This window comes from Aethalodelphis obliquidens, unplaced genomic scaffold, assembly GCF_003676395.1.
Source record: "Aethalodelphis obliquidens isolate GAN/ISIS:26980383/991018 unplaced genomic scaffold, ASM367639v1 scaffold11, whole genome shotgun sequence".
Lineage (NCBI taxonomy): Eukaryota > Metazoa > Chordata > Mammalia > Artiodactyla > Delphinidae > Aethalodelphis > Aethalodelphis obliquidens.
Genome location: NW_020837955.1, coordinates 31,342,597 through 31,363,604, shown reverse-complemented (window position 1 = coordinate 31,363,604; position 21,008 = coordinate 31,342,597). Strand labels below are relative to the sequence as shown.

The following is a 21,008-nucleotide window of genomic DNA, read 5'->3' as shown; positions in this document are numbered from 1 at the left end:
CAATCAGAGAAGAAAAAGAAATAAAAGGAATCCAGATAGGAAAAGAAGAAGTAAAACTGTCACTGCTTCCAGATGACAGATACTATACGTAGAGAATCCTAAAGATGCCACCAGAAAACTACTAGAGCTAATCAAAGAATTTGGTGAAGTTGCAGGATACAAAATTAATGCACAGAAATCTCTTGCATTCCTATACACTAATGATGAAAAATCTGAAAGAGAAATTAAGGAAACACTCCCATTTACCATTGCAACAAAAAGAATAAAATACCTAGGAATAAACCTACCTAGGGAGATAAAAGACCTGTATGCAGAAAACTATAAGACACTGATGAAAGAAATTAAAGATGATACCAACAGATGGAGGGATATACTATGTTCTTGGATTGGAAGAATTAATATTGTGAAAATGACTATACTACCCAAAGCAATCTACAGATCCAATGCAATCCCTATCAAATTACCAATGGCATTTTTTACAGAACTAGAACAAAAAATCTTAAAATTTGTATGGAGACAAAAAAGACCCCGAATAGCCAAAGCAGTTTTGAGGGAAAAAACGGAGGTGGAGGAATCAGACTCCCTGACTTCAGACTATACTACAAATCTACAGTAATCAAGGCAATATGATACTGGCACAAAAACAGAAATATAGTTCAATAGAGCAGGATACAAAGCCCAGAGATAAACCCACGCACCTATGGTCAACTAATGTATGACAAAGGAGGCAAGGATATACAGTGGAGAAAAGACAGTCTCTTCAATAAGTGGTGCTGGGAAAACTGGACAGCTACATGTAAAAGAATGAAATTAGAACACTCCCCAGCACCATATACAAAAATAAACTCAAAATGGATTAGAGACCTAAATGTAAGACCGGGCACTATAAAACTCTTAGAGGAAAACATAGGAAGAACACTCTTTGTCATAAATCACAGCAAGATCTTCTTTGACCCACCTCCTAGAGTAATGGAAATAAAAACAAAAATAAACAAATGGAACCTAATGAAACTTAAAAGCTTTTGCACAGCAAAGGAAAACATAAACAACACGAAAGGAAAACCCTCAGAATGGGAGAAAATATTTGCAAAGGAATCAACGGACAAAGGATTAGTCTCCAAAATATATAAACAGCTCATGCAGCTCAATATTAAAAAAACAAACAACCGAATCCAAAAATGGGCAGAAGTCCTAAATAGACATTTCTCCAAAGAAGACATACAGATGGCCAACAGGCAAATGAAAAGATGCTCAACATCACTAATTGTTAGAGAAATGCAAATCAAAACTACAATGAGGTATCACCTCACACAAGTTAGAATGGGTATCATCAGAAAATCTACAAACAAATGCTGGAGAGGGTGTGGAGAAAAGGGAACCCTCTTGCACTGTTGGTGGGAATGTAAATTGTTACAGCAACGATGGAGAACAGTATGGAGGTTCCTTAAAAAACTAAAAATAGAACTACCATATGACCCAGCAATCCCACTACTGGGCATATACCCAGAGAAAACCATAATTCAAAAAGACACATGCAGCCCATGTTCATTGCAGCGCTATTTACAATAGCCAGGACATGGAAGCAACCTAATGCCCATCGACAGACGAATGGATAAAGAAGATGTGGCACATATATACAAGGGAATATTACTCAGCCATAAAAAGGAACGAAATGGGGTCATTTGTTGAGACGTGGGTGGATCTAGAGACTGTCATATAGAGTGAAGTAAGTCAGAAAGAGAAAAACAAATATCGTATATTAACACATATATGTGGAACCTAGAAAAATGGTACAGATGAACCGGTTTGCAGAGCAGAAATTGAGACACAGAAGTAGAGAAAAAACGTATGGACGCCAGGGGGTGAAAGCGGCGGGGGTGGGGGTGGTGGTTTGATGAATTGGGAGATTGGGAGTGACATGTATACACTGATGTGTATAAAATGGATGAATAATAAGAGCCTGCTGTATAAAAGAATAAATTAAATTTTAAAAAGAAAATACAAAAAACAAACAAAACCACTAAATAGTTTGCTTTTAGTATAGAATTTTGACACAAGCATTTTCTTGGAAGATGGAACAGTGACTGTGATCCCAAATAACAGGTCTGAGCCTGGCTTTCAAAAGGCTCGACTGATGGGTGTTTCAGGGCAAGGATCTTGCTCCACACCCGATACGTGAATAGGGACACAATACATATTTGTTGCACTTAGAGCGTAGCTAAGTGTCCAGCTCAGGGTTTAATGAATGAATGAATTTTTGAGCACCTGACCCACGGCTGGCTTTCAGCGTGTGGAGGGTGGATGGATAGATGGGGTTGGTTCACAGAAGTCCAGTGCTCTCATCAGAATTTCTAGTGTGCCTCTCTGCCTTCATGTAGACTGTCTGTTACATTTGCTGCTTGATTTTAAAATTGGATTTCCTCCTGTTTTATTGCAGAAAATGCAATTCAAGCCTTTGGCAATGGCTCAGATGTGACCGTGTGGCAGCCAGCCCTCCCAGTTCAGACCACCACTGCCACCACCACCACAGCCTTCCGGGTCAAGAACAAGCCCCTGGGGCCAGCAGGCTCTGAGAATGAAATCCCCACTCATGTTTTACCACCTTGTGCAAATTTACAGGTAAGAGCAGGGGCTTGAACTCCCTGTCGGTGCTTTACTTCTGAGGGCAACACAGATGCATTTTCTGAAATGCATTTAGAGATGGAGGGAGAATGATAGACTGCTGCTCAGGTTTGAGTCTCAAAAGTGCATTTTAACCATGAGAGATGGAGACCGTGATATTCTCTAGAGTGGAGAGAAGGATGGGCTCTGGAACTGACTCTGCCATTGACGAGGGCTGGGGCTTTGGTAGGTTCAGTCTCCTATGGGGTCACTGCTCCTTCTCCTGGGTCCTGATGCGCACACTACTTTGTGTGTGTACTCCAAGAGTGGAGTCTCTGTTTCCCCCAGTCCTGTCAAAGTCCTGCAATGAAAGCCCACTAGCCTTCAAAGTCTGATTCTCTAGGAATTCCTCCTCCTGTTGCTGGACCCCCAGATTGGGAAGCCTGATGTGGGGCTCAGAACATTCACTCCAGTGGGTGGACTTCTGTGGTATAATTGTTCTCCAGTTTGTGAGTCACCCACCCAGCAGTTATGGGATTTGATTTTATTGTGATTGCACCCCTCCTACCATCTCATTGTGGCTTCTCCTTTGTCTTTGGATGTGGGGTATCTTTTTTGGTGAATTCCAGTGTCTTTGTGTCGATGATTGTTCAGCAGTTAGTTGTGATTCTGGTGTTCTCTCAAGAGGGAGTGAGAGCATGTCCTTCTACTCTGCCATCTTGAACCAATCTCCCTCTTCTGCCCATTTTTTAATCGGACTGTTGGTTTCTTTGATGTTGAGTTGTATGAGCTGTTTATATATGTTGGATATTAATCCCTTATCAGTCATATCATTTGCAAACATTTTCTCCCATTCAGTGGGTCGTCTTGGGGGCTCTTGGCTTTGTCAACATCATTGCCACTTAGACTGAATGTGGAATATTTAACTCTATCTAAAGATAAGCCAGAGACAGTGTTACTATCAAAGTGTTAAGGCAAATGTAGCGTCCTGCTCGGGTTCATTCTTCAGGAAGCAGAAGGAGATGCTCTTTCGTGGTTTGAGGAGCTGTGAGGCACTGCACTGAAAACCCCTCGTGGGAATAGAGTCCAGTGAGAACGGCCCAAAGACTTCTTTGGAGTTGATTCAGATCTCCAAGGGAAAGAACCACAATGACTTACAAATAGTCATTTCCTAACTTTAGTCAAAGCAGAGTGTTGATTCTTTTTGTTGATTTTTTTCATCATAATGAGTATTCAGCTATTTTGGAACATCTTCATATACTCACCAAGTATTTTCACACACTTCACCTCTTCGGATGTTACCCTCCTGACAGCTGCTAGAGAGATGCCTTGATTGTGTTGTTACTGGAGCCTTGGAGGACGTGGGGCTCAGCAAGGGGACGCTTTGGCTTGAGCCTGCAGAGCTAGTGAGTCACAGAACCAGCCCTGGAATCTAGAGGCTTGTGTTCTTTCCACGGTTCTTCCTTGATTTGAGAGGCAGCAGTGACCACGTGGTGACTACTGCCTGCTGCCATGCCAGGAGAGGGGACCTGTGCCAGGCACTGTGTGTGTTCACACTTGTCACAGGAATCCATCCTCCCATCTCCCCACCACCCCCAGCCCAGGCCCTGCCGAGGATCAGGCTCGCCGGAACACTCACCGGAAGCTTCTCTGCCAAATACCTTCCTGACTCACAACCCAGTCTGTGTCCTAGAACGTATTCGGGCAGTTTTTCCACTTGTGACTTGCTTGCTATCTTCTCACCCCCAACACTCCCCTCTTTTTCTTAGATATCCTACCTGCCGTTCAGCTGAGCTTTAGTCTCTGTCTTCGTCCTCCTGGGTCCCTACCAACACACACCATCATCTACACCCACACACAAGCCTGAGGAGAAGGCGGGTAGGGAAGACACAAGCTAAGGTCAACCAGATGTTCTTCATACTTCTAAAGTGTTTCCTGAGCCCTTCCCATCTCCAGTGCACTGTGCAGGAAATGCCAGAACTAGGAGGAAGCTTGGGGAATATTATGGCATCTAACTGCCCCATCCTGCAGTACAGCCCTGCGGTTCAGGGAGGGGAAGTGACTTGCACTAAGTCCCCCAGCTGGTTAGAGGTGGGTCTAGACGCAGACACAGCACCACGGAGCACAGTTTCTTTTTTATCTCTGGCCAGGCCTCAGCGTCCTGCTTCCTCTCAGGTCAGCCTTCTGTTCTTGTCGGGTCCGCTCAGCTTCCAGCATCTGTAAAGACAGGTGGCCAGAGGAGGGTAGGACCCTGTTAGGATGAGGTGATGACAGTGGCCAGAGGTGGTTCCTGACCACAAGAAGAGGCAAGCTTTGACTGCAGCAAAACCAGTTTCTTCTCTGCTCGTGTCTAAGTGCACAGAGCATGATGGCAGAGGCAGTGTTCACCCTGTTTATTAAGCTCCTTTTGTGTTCTGGAAACTTCATGGAGATGGGCATTCAAAACAAATGCTGTCCTCAGTGAACGTACAAATAGTGGGCAAGATGCAGCTCGTCAGCATTTTTGGAAGGTCAGACTAAGTTAATAGATGGCAACTCAGAAGAATACTCATCACTGGAAACTCCGTGAAATTAGTTTCCCCCATGAGAGAGGAGTCTGACAGCCATGCGGAGGTGTTCTCCCCGTCTCCCTTCCCCCGGCCCCACCAAATCACCTGGCTTCTGCTTCTCGGGGTACAGTGCTTGGCTTGGCCACATGGTGTTTACCACCAGCAAGATCTGCCCGACCACCCCTCCCTGTCAGGGGGACTCTGTGCCACTGCAAGGTCACCCTGGCAATGTCAGGGGAGACATGAGCTCTTTTCCCAAGAAACAGCCTTTCCTTCTGCTGTATTAGTGATAGGAACTCTGCCTCATAAACAGAGGGGCAAAGTAAAATTAAAGTAAAAATTAAAGCATGATGTTTCTCTCAGGGCTGCCATTTAACTTCTCAGGAGAGGGGGAAATGGAGACGTGGGAACACCAAGGAAGGAGGGGCGGCCACACCTCTCTCCCCGATGACACACACGCAATCCACACATCTTGGAGCTAAACAGCATTTTACTTCTAGGGAGCTCTTAAGGGTTCCACAAAACCTCACCTTACCTCCTGCGACGACTACCTGTCTGAGCCCATTTTTGCACCCATGAGGCAGGGGGTGAGGGCTTGGGTTTTACAGCCAAGCCTGTGTGCAGACCCAGGCTCTTGCCCTTACCAGCATCATGACCTCTCCAAGCCTCTGCTTCCTCAGCTACAAAATGTTACGACTGCCCAGCTGCTAGATTAAGAGGATTAAATGGGGGTAATGTTTCAGTGCCTGGGGCAGAGTGAATGCTCCAGAATGCCACATGCGATGCTTAATCCCAAGTCAGTTGGCCATTTGGGCCTTTGCAAGAGATGGATGGTGGCGCTGTGCCTTGCTTGGGGTGTTACACTAGGGAACATTGGTGTGAGTTGCACTAACAGGTATATAGTGTGTCTCATTTTGCAAAACATTTCGCATGCATTGTGCCCTCTAGTCCTCACAACAGCCCACGAGTCAGGTATGATAAACATCCTTCTCTTTTACAGATGAGGCAAATGAGGCAGGGACAGGCTAGGAACATAACTGAGATCACACAGTAATTCTGTAGTGGGGCTAGGATTTCCGACTCTGAGCCTAGTGTACTTTTTGCCTTGTTCCATGACCTTGGACAACCTGGGCTCTTTCTTTGAATTAGGAATTGGCAGAGAGTAAGAAGTAAAAAAATAGTAAAGGAGGGCTTCCCTGGTGGCGCCAGTGGTTGAGAGTCCGCCTGCCGATGCAGGGGACACGGGTCCGTGCCCCGGTCCGGGAGGATCCCACATACCATGGAGCGGCTGGGCCCGTGAGCCAGGGCCGCTGAGCCTGCGCGTCCGGAGCCTGTGCTCCATAACGGGAGAGGCCACAACAGTGAGAGGCCCGCATACCAAAAAAAAAATAGTAAAGGAGGTCATGCAGTATTTGTCTTTCTGTGTCTGGCTTATTTCACTTTGTATAATGCCTCCAGGTTCGTGATGTTATTTATATGTGGATTCTCAAAAAGTTGAACTTGTTAAAGCAGAGACTAGAATTGTGGTTACCAGGGGCTGGGGGTGGGGAAATGGGGAGATGTTGGTTATAGGGTACAAACTTTCAGACATGCAAGTTGAACAAGATCTGGATACATAGAGCACGGTGACTATAGTTAGCAGTACCATATTATATACTTGAAATTCGCCAAGAGAGTACATCTTAGTTGTTCTCACCCCACCCCCCAAAATGGTAACTGTGTGAGGTGATGAATATGTTAATTAGCTTGATGGCCATAAACCTGTCACAATGTATACATATATCAAAACATCAAGTTGTATGCCTGAAGTAAATACAATTTTTATTTGTCAATTATACCTCAATAAATCTGGGGGCGGTGAATAATAGTAAAAGAGGAAGGGAGAAGCTGGATTTGAGAGACCCATATGTCCCAATGCTTCCTGAAGGGGGTGCTTCGAATGATGGGAAAAACAGAAAGCTTGTAGGCTGGGATGCTTCATGCTGAAATCCCAGCAGACAGGGTACAGGGGAAAGACTGAAAGTTTGCCACTAAAACTTGTTGTAGCTCGATTATCTCTTTAGAATGACCTATATTAAGAATGGTTGAAAGAATCACTGGAAGCCAGAGGATTGGGGGTGAGTGGGTGAGTGATGAGAGGGGACTTAGCCTATGAGAACGTGGTCCCTGGCGTTGATTTAGGACTCTTGCTTCCACGTAGGGCTCCCAGGAGACTTATTCTTCCCATCTGTCCTTCCTTTGCCTGGCTATCTTCAGATAAATTACCACTTGCCGGGGGTCCTAGAAATATCTTAGAGTGGCGTTTGTCCCAGCCATATGTGTCATTACTCAGAATAGAACTGAGTTAAACCAGCTTGGGATCCATTGGTAACAGATTTGGAGCAAGTCAACTATCTTTGGCAGCTCTAAAGTTCACTACCCTCGAGAAGCACCCTCTTGTAATATTTTTAAATATACAATAATATGAGAAAACTCTGAGGGACTTGGGTTTCTGTCTTAACATTTGAGATAGATTTCCCCTCGGAAGGGAAGAATAAACATTTTCAAAAATCGGCTTCAGAGTGTAATTATCAACAAACCAAACACAATTCTGTTTGGGGAAAATGAGTGGCCTTGCGTGTGGTGTATATAGGACTCATCTGCAGTTCCTATGAAAGGCTCAGCTTTAAAAAAAGGAAAGTTGGTTGATTAGTATAAAATGTCATAGAAAAGTCCAAGAGCTAACCCCCTGAGATGATAAAATACCAGGTTTTGGGTAACCAGCCAAGCTCCCACGTCAGGATTAATTGGCAGGCATATTAGCAACGAGCATGACGCAGGCTGTGCTATTGCAGGCATATCCCTTTGACTTGCACAAAGTGGTCACATGACAAAGAAACATTAAGAATCCTACCAATTATTTCATCTTCTGTGCACTTGAGTGGTCTGGTAGCTGGAAAAGCTCAGAATGTTTAAATCAAATGGACTGTACTTGTCACTTATTTAAAGTAAATTTGGGAAGTGTAGGTGTTGGAAAAATCTCTGTTTTGCATTATTATACATCACTAAACTCTGGTGGCTTGAAGTGAAGACCTCTTAAAGTGGACTTTAGGCCCTTGATTTCCATGGTCAAATAGGGTTGTAGAAACTTGGGAAATACAGCCTTGGGACTAAGGCTGAGGACCCCTGAGAAGTTTTCACTGTCTCTGTGCTTTTCCTCAGGAAGAGAGGTGACGTGTGACCGAGAGGAGAAAGTCTGATGGACAGGGGGCGCACACTCAGAGCAGGGCAGGCAGAAGGGTGTAGGAAGCTGTGAACACTTACTCGGGGCTCCAGGGAACAGGGCGAGCCACATCCAAAGTCAGTTTTTTTGGGAACCGAATAAAACATATCTATGAGTGAGACATGGAGGTACAGCAATTGTGGATCTCAAGTCTCCTCCCCTCATCTTAATGGAACTTTTAAGCAGCGTTCTATAGAAAAAGGACTTCGCAAAGCAGCTTTCTCATTCATAAAAGAGATGTGAGCAGGGTCCAAATGAATAGCTTTTGCAAGAATGCTTACTGCTAAAGTGAGCAATGCAAAGGCTCCCTGTCCCTTTACCCGCCTTAGCAATCATGTCACCTACTTTGGCAGTCAGACTATGCTAGCCCTAAGAGGAACAGAGCTGGCCGTCCGTGGGCCATGGGGGCAAATGCCTTGAGGTGGGCATCTTTCCTGGAGCAGAGAACCTGGATTCAGTGGATTTCAGTCTAGGTCTGTACCTCCCTGGCCTCCCAGGAAAGCCTCAGTACAACCCCTCTCTTGGCCAAGTACAGTCTGAAGCTATAGAAATGCACCGGGCACTGGTATGTTGCAGCGCAACGTTTACAGATTGGTAGTAGGGGCAGGGGGCAGATGCACTTTGCCTCCTTAACACCTGCTTATAACCTGTTTAACTCCTACATGTGAAGAATATTTGAATATTGAATTAGAACACTGGATATTAGAATACTGCAAAAATCTCTCTCTGAAACAAGACCTTCCATCCTGGAGGAACAGTATGTGTTACCCCCTCACTGCCCCGGTACGTCTTCAGACCTAAACGGAGTCCATCTGTACTGGATAGGGCCAGACCAGACTGGAAATGATTTTGAAGCTCTTCCCAGGGCCAAACCCCACAAGTCTCAATGTGGCAAGAAGGTGATTATCCAAACCTGCTGAATACCCAGGACTCCACTGGCTGTGACCAAGTGAAAATTTTAAGTGTTGAGTTTAAAAAGGAAAGCTGCCAATGGGTGTTTTGTAAATCATTTGTGCCAGCAGGCTGACCCCATGTGTCAGCTAATCCTGGAAATACAGGAGGTAAATTTAAATCTTCTAGCATGAAGCACTTAATCAATATTCTAAATGTTTTTCTTGCAATTGATGCTAGCAGAGCAATGGGGAGCTTTGGCGTCCTGTTAATCTTCCGGAGAAGAATACTTGAGAGCAAGGCCAGGGTGGTGGGATTTTGCACAGGCTGACTGGTGGGAAGGTGGGAAGCTGGAAGGAGATGGAGAGAGGCGCTTATTTCCACACCAGGCCCCTAGCGCGGGGACACTCATCCCCTGTACTCACGCCACCCTTGCCAGTGGTTAAAGCCCCCCTCCGGTACCTCCATTTCACCCTGTGGCTGACAGCCTAGGAGTTGCTTTGCTGGGGGGGAGCATGAGCTTTGGAGTTGGTTGAACTGGAGCGAGGTTCCCAGCTCACTTCCTATTGCTCTGTCATGACCTGGGTCATGTTTCTTACCGTCTCTGAATGTCTCCTTTAAGCTATCGCCCACCTCTGGGGTTTGTTGTGAGGATTAAAGAACTAGTGCCAGTATGCAGAGGGCCTAGCACGACTGGCCAACCCTCTGCACTTGGAAGTGGACACCACCGTTATCGTGGTTGGTGACACATGTTAGAGCTTTAACTGTGGACCCTGGGGCCATATAGGAAGGTTGTTCCCAGGGATTGGGGTGGGGGTAGGGGCACATGGATGGAAAAAGATGGAGCTCTTTAGGTTTTGCTTCCTTCATTTGTAAGAAGGCTTTGAACCGAGTGATATCCTGCTGGTTCTAAGATGCGGTCATTGTAGAAAGTCCCAAGGAAGGAGGGGAAGGTGTGGGATATTCTATGGACACCAGGCGAAGAAGAGAAGGAAACCACAAGACAATAAAGAAAGGATCAGGTCTTGAACTGGGCTTAGAACTGTTTCAGAGTCCATCTCTCCATGCGCAGGAGTCTCTCAAGAGATCCTCCTAACCATCAGATTCTTGGTGCTGTGAACTTGGAGCTGTGACAGTAGTCAGGTCTTGGTCCAGCCTGGGTGTCAGAGTATGACCACCTGCCAGAGGCCATTGCCATATCTCTTTAACTAGTGCTGACAGTGGGAAGAGGTGACACAATTGTAAACAGGAAACACTCTTATTTGCAGAAAAGATGGTATTTGAGAGCTAGCCCTGCCTCTTAGCCTCAAAGACCAGGAATTCGCAGGCTTTCCCATACTGCATTCCACCAGTGCTATTGTTTGCTTAATATTCATCTTTAAACGCAGTATCGAAATATACTATTAATAACATTTGTGAAACGTGAATCAATGCAATAGCTCTCTCTATATTAAAAAGTCATTATATAAATATTAAAATGAAAGCAATAAAAATGTTTTTATGCCACCTAAACAAAGTCATATACACCACTGGTTCCCAAACCCCACTTTGGGAAACATTACAAACGATCTAATCGTATGACGGATCCTAGAGCTATTTTCTGCGGTAACTTGCATCACCTCTGCTTTTTGTGCTTTTGTATTAATAAAGCAAATATGCAAATAGTACTTTCCATGGGTCAAGTGCTATTCTAAGCACATTATATAAATACATACATATATGTATGTGTGCATATATACGTATATATATAAACTAATTTTGACAGTAACTTCATGAGGTCAGTACTATTATTATTCCCATTTCTCCAACAATAGACCTGAGACACAGAGAGGCTTGATCAGAAGGGAAATAGAACAGCAGCATGTTTCTCCTCTATGCATTTTAACTGGCTACACTGTAATACCTAAAACGGAGCATTTGACCTTTTTGTTTCTGGATAACATTATTCATTCAATAGAGACTAAATCAGTCCCTAAATTCTTGTCGAACATCTGGCAAATTGAGGTGCCAGGCCAGTTCATAAACGAGCATAAAGGAAGCGAATGATGCCTATTCTAACACCAGCTGGCATCCTGCAGTACAACTCACTTCTGACACCGGCCCCCGGTTAGCACAGATACCGCAGGTTAAGGGCACGGTCCCCAACAAGACTGCCCACTGCAGAGGCCAACCATACTTCAGGAGTTCCCAGGCTCTTCTGACGAACTGGCTACAAACTTAGGTGTTCCCGTGATGCCCTCAGGTTCAATTCACTAGAATGACTCAGAACTCAGGAAAGCACTATACTTATAAGTACAGTTTTATTTGAAAGGGTACAAATCAGGATAAGCCAAATGAAGAGACCCTTAAGCTGGAGCCTGCGAGGAGAGCTTCCATGCCCGCTCCCTGTGAAATGCTTGTGGAATTCAGGCATGCCGCCCTCCCAGCACATCAGTGTGTTCATCATCCAGGGTGCCCCACGGAGCCTCAGTGACCAGTTTTTATTGGGGTTCATTATATCGGCATGGTTGACTGATCCATTGGGCATGAGATTGAACGCAGTATTTGATTCCTGTTTGCTCCCCGGAGGTCAGGAGATCAGGCTGACCTCATGTGGCTCAAAACCCCAACGCCCTGACCCACGGTTGGTCTAAACAGAGCCATAACCATCACCATAGTCAAAACACTCCTATCATTCATGAACTTCCAAGGATTTAGAACTTATCTCCTAGGAACCGGGAATAAAAGTTAGCAGAATTTTAATTTTAATTCTAGGGACACACTGTGAAACTTCTCACAAGGAAGCTGGAGTTGAAATTTTGAGCATGGGCTCCCTTCACCACTTACCAGCCTTGAAACCTTGGGCAAATCACTTATCCTCTCTGCCTCAGTTTTATCGCCTGTGCAATGAGGACGGCAGTAAGATTGCCTCCTCGGGTATTATGAGGATTAAATGTGATCCTACTTGTCATGCGTTCTCAGGGCAGTGCTCTGCCCTAAGGAAGTTTTTATGAGCTGTAAGCTTCAAAGGGCTTTTAGCACTTGGGTATCACTGGCCCTCTTTGTCCCGTCTTTAGTAACAGAGAAGTGCTCCAAGGGGCCAGGCTAAACTATGCATTGCTTGTGGGTCCTGTTTTCCAGTGGCTTTTTTTGATATTGGTGGCCTGTGGGGCTTTGCACCTGTAGAGTAAATGAGAAAATGTGAGGCCTTGTCACAGTGATGGTTTTGAAATATGGTTTAGTGTTAAATGCCTCTCCAGGGGAAGTCACTTGCTTCCCTGGCATCTTTGCTGAAGATGGGCTATACACCTCACTACCCATCGTGGAAACTTCAGTAAAGGTTGTTTAGTGACTTCTTGGCTATGAACTGAACGGTTCTCCAGGTCAGGCTTACTCAACCGCAGCCCCACTGCCCTTTGGCCTGGTAATTCTTTGTTGTGGGGCTGCCCTGTGCCTTATAGGATGTTGATCAGCGCCCCGGCCTCTGCCCTCTAGATGCCAGGAGCCCCTTTCCCCGACTGTGATAACCAAAGATGTCCCGCCACACAGCAAACGTCCCCTGCAGGACAAAGTTGCCCCTGGTTGAAGACCACTGCCTGGGAAATGAGGGCTGCCTCAAAAACCCCCTTTTCTTTCTGCCAACATGGAAAATGGAGGCATGTAAGAGTCTTTTCAGGTTTCCTTCTCCTTGTGTGGTGAGGGGCTTCAGGAGATCGAAGAGTAGACGGGTGCATTGGACCAAATCTTTCCTAATTCGTGCCAGTGCGAACAATGAAACGGGGCTCTGGTGACCACGTGATGCCCAACTGGGGACACTTAAATTAATTTCCCCAAGGCAGCACTCCCCTCAGAGTGACCCCCGGGGAAGACTCATGTGGTGTTAACCGAGGCTCTTGACCAGGTTCCCATCATCCAGGGGCCCGCAGGAGTCCGCGGCCTTTAGGACCTCCCACCCTCACCCTGTCTGAGTGATGCTTTCCCCCATCCAGCATCCCAGATGAGTACCCTGCAGGTGACATGTCAAAGGAGACTTTTGCTGGACCACCACGGTAGATGGAAGTGCTTATACCAAACCACAGCTGGGGTTCTCATGCGTGGACTTTGAGGATGGGGGAGTTTTAGGAGGGGCTGACATTGACTGCTGACCACACAGGTCAGCACTGAGCCTTCAGCACGTGCACTGAATCTAAATGATTGTGGCTTCTAGATGCCATTTCCTGGGCCTTTTGTTGAAGAAAACGGTCTTGGTGCAGCATGTTGTTTGTGGCATTTGGTTTATGGTTTCTGTGAGGTTGCCATCATTTCTGTGTAGTCCACAGTGTTTTCTAGCACCCACTGTTGTTTTTGTTTCATAAAGAAAATTCCAAATCTTGGCTCTACCTAGCATTTCCTTCGCATAATGCTCTCCTGCTTAGAGCGAGTTTAAGTCCTGGGGGAAATGAGCTGTGGGAGGGTCTTACATTAGCAGAAGTGCGAAGCCACAGGGCACACCACCCAGGCTGCTTCTGGGCTCCCCTGGCAGCCTCCTGACGGAGCTCAGGACCAGCCTGCCAAGCAGCCCTGGGGCCCTGTGTGATGGGCCCGGCTACTCGCAGCAATGGAGAGGCTGACAGTGGCCTCCTGGGATTTAATCTTCCTGGCTTCAGGTGCCAACGGATGAGCTCAGAGGGAGCTACAGCCCAGAATCCACCCATGTTAGCCCTGGGAGGAAATAGGCTGTTGTAAAAACACTTTTTGAAATAACTGCTTATAGAGTGTTTTCAAAGCCCTTCATCCAGGAGAGTGCTTGAATTCAGAGCTCAAAATTGGGTATTACTCTGTTAAGGCTGCCATACAATCCAGGATGCCAAAAGGCATTTTCAGCTGTGTATTCAAACCCTATTGGAAATGGAAACTTGCAGGGTATAACTGGTACCAAAAAACAGGAATTTCATCTCGGAGGCCCGGCTTCCTGGCAGGTACATATGCATATCACCCTATATCACAGAGTGCAGTGTCATACATCATATTCGTTTGCTGGGGCTGCCGTAACAAAGTACCATAGACTGGGTGGCTGAAACAACAGAAATGTATTTCTCACAGTTTTGGAGGCTGGAAATCCAAGGTCAAGGTGTCAACAGGTTTGGTTTCTCCTGAGGCCTCTCTCCTTGGCTTGCAGATGGCTGCCTTCTTGCTGTGTCCTCACATGGCCTTTCTTCTGTGTGTGTGCACCCTAGTGTCTGTGTGTCCACATTTCCTCTCTGTATAAGGATACCAGTCAGATTGGATGAGGGCCTGCCCTAATGACCTCATTATAACTTAATCACCTCTTTAAAGACCCTGTCTCCATCCATAGTCGGTCACACCCTGTGGTACTAAAGGTTAGGACTTCAACATATGAATTTTTGAGGGACACCATACAGCCCGTAACATACATGCAAGTGGCAGGTACTCAGCAACTAAACATCTGACATTTAAAAAATCTCACCTATGGGGTGACTTTAAGGGGAGAAGACTGCTATTACCACAAGCATTTCCTCAGGGCCCTGCTAAGTGTCACCTGTACAGCCTTTGAATATGAGAGGCTCTGACTGTTGGCTGGTTCTGTGGTCAAAGGAATGTGGGGAAGGGCATCTCCCTCAGGGGACCAGCTATCTCACCCAGCCTGCAAACATCAGGTGTTGTCTGCTTTGCTGAATCAGATGCTATCAGATTTCGGGCTTCTGCAAACTTAATTCAAGTAATGGTTTCTTTGTGAGTGGCATATTTGCATTGTAGCAAACTTTGGTTCAACATATTGTTAGAATACACAATACTGTAATTTAAGATATTTTACCAGCAGCAAAGGGTTTTATAATTCATTTAAAAAGTTGTAATGGGCTTGAGCATCTTCATTATAGTTTAATAATACAGCATTTTATACCCGGCTGTAAAATTTTAGCAATTGTACAATTCTATTATATAGTTTAATAACTGTTCAAATGAAGGAGAGTGTAAAGTTCCTAAAAACCAATTTAGTGACTTAGAAAAATAGCCTTTATGAAAATCTATTGTACACCTTTAATGAACCCAAATGTCACCTTTTCAACAAAGGCAGATCGCGGCATCTATTTTTCTCAACCACAAAGTCCTGCAAATTAAGCACGTAGAGTGCAGTATCTCTGAGTTATAATTTTTCTTTTTTCCTCTTTTATCCCTAATCTCCTAGAGCTGGAATAAGCCTATTGCCCCCACAGGGTGAACAGCAGCCGGGTCAGAAGAGCTTCAGTAGGAACAGGGAGTGAATTGGTTTTCTCTTAAGAAGGTTCTTTATTTTACAAATGGCCCCTTGATCTCACCACTTCAACCCCAACTCTTAACTCTAATCAGGTCTCTTATCCATGCCTCCAAATAACCCCTACTTCACCATTCTGTGAAGTAAGTGGCAAAATGGGGAGGCCTACATTATCATATAATTGTACACTATCATTACGCTTAATAAAAGTGTTGGCAGATAGCATCAGGGAGAAGGCACTGTGTCATCTTGTCACTGGAATTGTAATTCACGTTATTATATTTCTGGGATTTTCCGGGGTGTATTGTCAGACCACTAAAGTCGATAAATAGGAGGCCCTGAGCCAGGTACACAAACACAGTAACCATGGAACTTGTGGAGCATACCCTGGGGATGCGGTCCCAGGATCCTTGGGTGCAGTGAGATTCTTGAGCGAGCCGGCCCTGGCTCAGAGCCCTGTTTCTGTTACAGAGGAATGGCAACAGTCAGAGGAAGTCCCATGTGGCTGGGCTCCTTCCTCTTTAAGGTGCAGTCCAGGGACTCGGGGCCCACAGTCCATTTCTGCTTTGTGTTACATGCAGCTGTGTCTGTGATGCGGGTGGCGGGGAGGCTGGCTCTGAGCTGCCCGCCTGAGAAGGAAGCACGGGAGAGGTCACCGGCAGGGGCTGCAGCCCCTCTCCTGCATCACCCCGAGATGACACGAGTTTCCCTCCTTTTCTGTCTCCCACTCAGTGTTCTAGTTGCCTCACCCGTCTTAGTCAGCTCCAGAGAATTTCTAGCTGAAGTTTGGTGTTGCTTGAGAACAACATAAGGCTGTGCATCCCAACAGCATTTGGGTATCTTTTGCCAGGTCACGGTCATCTCAGCAATGAGGCCACAGCTGGAGGGTATTCTTGCTGCCCAGGGACAGGCATTTGCTCCAGGCTTCAGCTGTTTCCGGCCCCAGCACACGGCACCCCCTACGTTATATCAGGGTGAGGGTAGCACTTAGTGATTCTGAGTTCCTTTGGAGACTCAAGGCAGCGCCATCATTTGTTTTACTCCAAAACCAAGCTCACTTTCAGGTGATGTAACTCAAGCCTTGCTGTTCCGATTCTTGACAAGGGACCGTGCAGACAGTAGGCAAACAGCGGCATGGTAATTCCTCAAAGTTGCTTTTCTAGGAAAAAGGCTGTTGTGCTTAAGAGTGGAAAATACTGAAGGACCAGGCTTCTCTCTGCAATAAAATCAAGCCTTCCTGTGGTCTACAATGGGGAGTAGTTTCAGCTCCTTAATCCTTGGGTTTGTTGTCTGTAATGTGGGAATAATGAGCACAGCCACCTGGGAGGGCTGTGATAATTAAACAAATTAAAATTCTGCAGCATAGTAACTGAGCCTCCAGCACAGTAACTTTTTATCATTATTTTATCCTCCTGGTTCGTCTCTGCTGACTATGAGACAGAAGGAGCCTGAGTACTGAGGGACAATTTGGTGACTTTTATCCCAAAATTCATCTGGAAAATGAACTTGGGTGCTGTATAGGGTGTGGACCCTGTGGTTGAAACAATTTTTATTGTCACCCTTTTTTGATGTCTTCTCCTAAACTTTTTTTTTTTTCTTCTACTTTTCTCAAAAAGTGAGAATAACCACTTAAGGATAGGGATGGGAAGACCAGGCCCCCTCAGTGCATTTCAGGAAAAGCCATTAGGCCACCCGCCCCTGTGGTCCAGAGGGTAGTGAGGCTGGCCCATCAGAGGGGTAGTAATTCAGCAGTCGGACAATTGTGTAACCCAATTGCTGCATAATAAACATGCTTAATAAAAAGGAATAGGACGTCTGCACCATCTTGGCTATAAACATGCTCTCGTTCTGGGCAACCTACGAGAATACCTCTGAGCACACTTAGATCACATACTATAAATAAATCCAATTTCTTGTATCCCCTACTGACCTTTTATCCTTAGGACTTCTAACCAACCGTGCTTCCCTGCATAATAGACTCTGCCGTGCGCTTGAGCCGTGGAGCACAATTGTGGGAGGAAAATGGCTCTGGTTCTCTTGGGGGTGAGGTTCAGTGAAGGGCTCCCCTCCCGTGTGCTCCTCAGATTCAAGGCCCAAGAGGAGTCACGTCGTGGACAAGGCTAGAGGGGAAACGCAGGATGGGGGGCACTGGGAAGACGTTGTGGGAATTTTCCCCAGGGTGGCTGTCCCCTGCCACCCTGAGGGCTGCAGGGACCTCAGATATGACATGCGGGGTGCTCCTCTGTGGAGGCTGTCGGGGGAGTGAAAATCACCAGCGCTGGCCTGACCTCTGACTCCTTGGGTTGATTCTAGGCTGCCGCGCTGGCTCTGTGCATGCTGGCTGTGTGACCCCGGGCTTAGCACCCTTATTATGCTAAGGGTTGATCTAAGGATTACGAGAGATAATGGTACCGTGTCTGGCAGAGCCAGTATGCGTGGGCTTTAGAGTCGAAGAGGCTGAAGTCAAAGAGATTCAAATCTCAGCGCAGCCACTCGGGGCTGTGGAAGCTTGGGCAGGTCCCGACCTCTCTGAAACCTCTGCTTCCTGATCTGTACAAAAGGGGAGTAGCCCCCCTCCGAAAGTCATATGAGTCCTTGGGGAGTATTCAGTAAAATGCGGATGGGATCATTACCGATGGAGGCTTTTCTTAAGAGTAATCGTCACAGTCATTATCACTATTAGTCTATTTGGTTTTCCTCTATTTTCTTCAATATTTTTCTCTGTCTACTAAAAGTACATTTTTTTGAAGTTTTAAAATTTTTTGCTTTCCCCTTGTTTCTTGCAGCACCACCAGTGCTCCGTCTTCCCACCCAGAGAGTGAACAAAAGCCCTGGGTCCGTGCTGTCTCCAGACCTGGCATTTTATATCAAACCTTAGTTACCACCATAAGTCACAGAGCCATTACAGGGCTGCTCTCAGCTGCACATAAATGCACAAGAGAATGAGAGGCTTAATAAATATTATCTGATGGTGATGAGGGCACGTGTCTGATGAGATCGGCTTCATGCACTTCTCGTCAGGGACCACGATGAATCTTTTCTGCTGCTCTCTGCACACTTGCGTTTCCAAATGCACGTTTTGAGAAAACAAATGTTTCCTTTTAGGGCCATCCCCCTAGTTACCATTACACCATGATCACTGAATGCTTGCTCTACAAAACCCCTCCCCCACCCCAAACTAAAACATCTTTCACACAGTGTTTGGCATAATCTTATTGTTAATTGGGCATAATTTTCTAAAATGCAGCTCGTAATTGCTTCTTGTCTGAATAGTTTACTAATCAAGCAAGTTAACCATGAACAAAAACACACAGTTCTCTAACGTAGTTGGCAACCTGTGTTCGCCCCAACTTGGGGAAAAGCAAAATAGATGTAAGATGATCCTGTGGAGTAAAGGGAAGGAAGAAAGGCCAGCCCAAGTGCCCTGGTAAGCTCCCTGCTGTAGACAGTGTCTGCGCACAGCGCTACTTGCCATCCTGCCATTAGTGTTAAATTACAAGCGCAGGGCTGCAGACATCCTTTTATGGTGTGCGGGAGACTGACAGGCAAGCCCGAGGGACTGCTTAGCTAATGGAGGACCGTTGATATATCTTACAGGACTGTATCTCTTTCATTGCATTCATTTTTAAATCCGAGGAAAGAAGATCATGAGCCAGTTCTATTCAGTATCACATTATCACAAGCCAAATTAGCTTAATCTTTTGTATTTTTCACACCCCTGCTTGAATCCAAGAACATCCAGTATAGGGACCGCAGAGAGGCTAAGAGATCATCAACAGCAACTTGGATTTTAAAAGGATTTCCACCCCGAGTATCACGTTTGATTCACACAACTCGTGAGGTAGGCCGTAGTAGGGCGGGGGTTATTGTCATTAGAGGTGATGGTTGAAAAGCTAGGACCAGGACCTTCCTAACCTGTGGTCTTTTTAGCATACCTTATCAGTCAATCTGGTACCAAGAGCAAGTTCTAAATCATAGTAGAAGCTCTCTTAACTGACCCTCATTTCACCAACTCACCACAGAAGCCAACCTCTCTGCCATTCTCCTGTAAACATCCAATGCCCAAGGCAGGCTGAATGCCCCAAGCTAGTGGGCATTCTCTCCTTCTGCTTACCTGGGCCCCTTGCTCTCTCCAGTGGAGGCACAGGTTTAAAAGATTCAGGAGCATTTGTTCTGAAACCTTTGGGTGCTGCTGTATTTGGTATTTTGCTTACATAATTTAATTAAATATTACATGAATGATTGAAATAGGAGCACAAAAGAAAGAAAGTTGTTTCAATGAAAACTAGGTTGAATACATTAGAAAAGTTCAATTTCCTTTAAAAAAATGCCTTTGATTAGGTGTGGCCCAGACAATTCTAAAAGACTGAGAAAAATTGTAAAAATGTAGAAAGATTCTGCACTGAGATCCCTCAGTGGGTGTCAAACAAATGCCATTCCTGTTTTAATGAAACGAAAACTGGAAATTGTAGATTGTAAATGATAGGCGTAGCTTGTGCAGAACATAAGCCAGGGAATTCCAGTCAGCAAACTCTTCCTTTAAAAAACCTTTTTAAGAAAGTGGCCTTGATCATGTATCCAAAAATCAGTGAATGACATTCAAATTCTAAATTAAAACGTTTGATACAATACATACAATGGAATATCATTCACCTTGAAAAGGAGAAAATCCTGTAATATGCAACAACATGAATGAATCTGGAGGACATTATGTTTAGTGAAGTAATCCAGTCACAAGGACAAACACTGCATGATTCCATTCATATGAGGTATTTAAAATAGTCAAACTCGTGGAAGCAAAGAAGAGAATTTTGGTTTCCAGGGGCTGGGGGAGGAGGACACGAGGAGTTGCTGTTCAACAGGTATGTAGGTTCAGTTATGCAAGATGAGTAAGTGCTGGGTCTGCTGTACAACGTTGTGCCTGTAGATAATAGTGCTGTGTTGTACACTTCAAAATTTAAGAGGGTAGACCTCATGTTAAGTATTCTTACCACAATAATTAAAAAAAGAAGCTTCTTGGGGCTTCCCTGGTGGCGCAGTGGTTGAGAGTCCGCCTGCCGATGCAGGGGACGCTGGTTCGTGCCCCGGTCTGGGAGGATCCCACATGCCGCGGAGTGGCTGGGCCCGTGAGCCATGGCCGCCGAGCCTGCGCATCCGGAGCCTGTGCTCCACAACGGGAGAAACCAAAAAAGTGCGAGGCCCCCAAAAAAAAAAAAAAAAAAAAAAAAAAGCTTCTAAATTAAAAAATTAGATACAAATGTGTAATTTTTAAGTGATTTAATGATTTTGCTCTTTAACGTCATTTCTCAATTGACCAATGACCTAAGGGCCCAGCCCCCAGCCCCCAGTGCCGTCAGGTAAAAGAGTTTCTACTCTAGGCTTGGCCCTAAGACAGGAAACCATATCACCTTTAAGGCTACGACCACCACACACACACACACACACACACACACACACACACACACACACACAC

At 45.6% G+C, this 21,008-nt stretch overlaps 1 protein-coding gene across 1 annotated transcript in view; it reads left to right on the top strand.

Moving 5' to 3' along the window:
* The window catches only part of GFRA1 (GDNF family receptor alpha 1), a 205,216-nt gene that overhangs the window by 176,326 nt on the left and 7,882 nt on the right, over positions 1-21,008 (top strand). Inside the window, exon 7 of the mRNA XM_027112690.1 lies at positions 2,438-2,619. Coding sequence (XP_026968491.1) covers positions 2,438-2,619 — 182 coding nt within the window. The remainder of the gene's footprint in view (positions 1-2,437; positions 2,620-21,008) is intronic.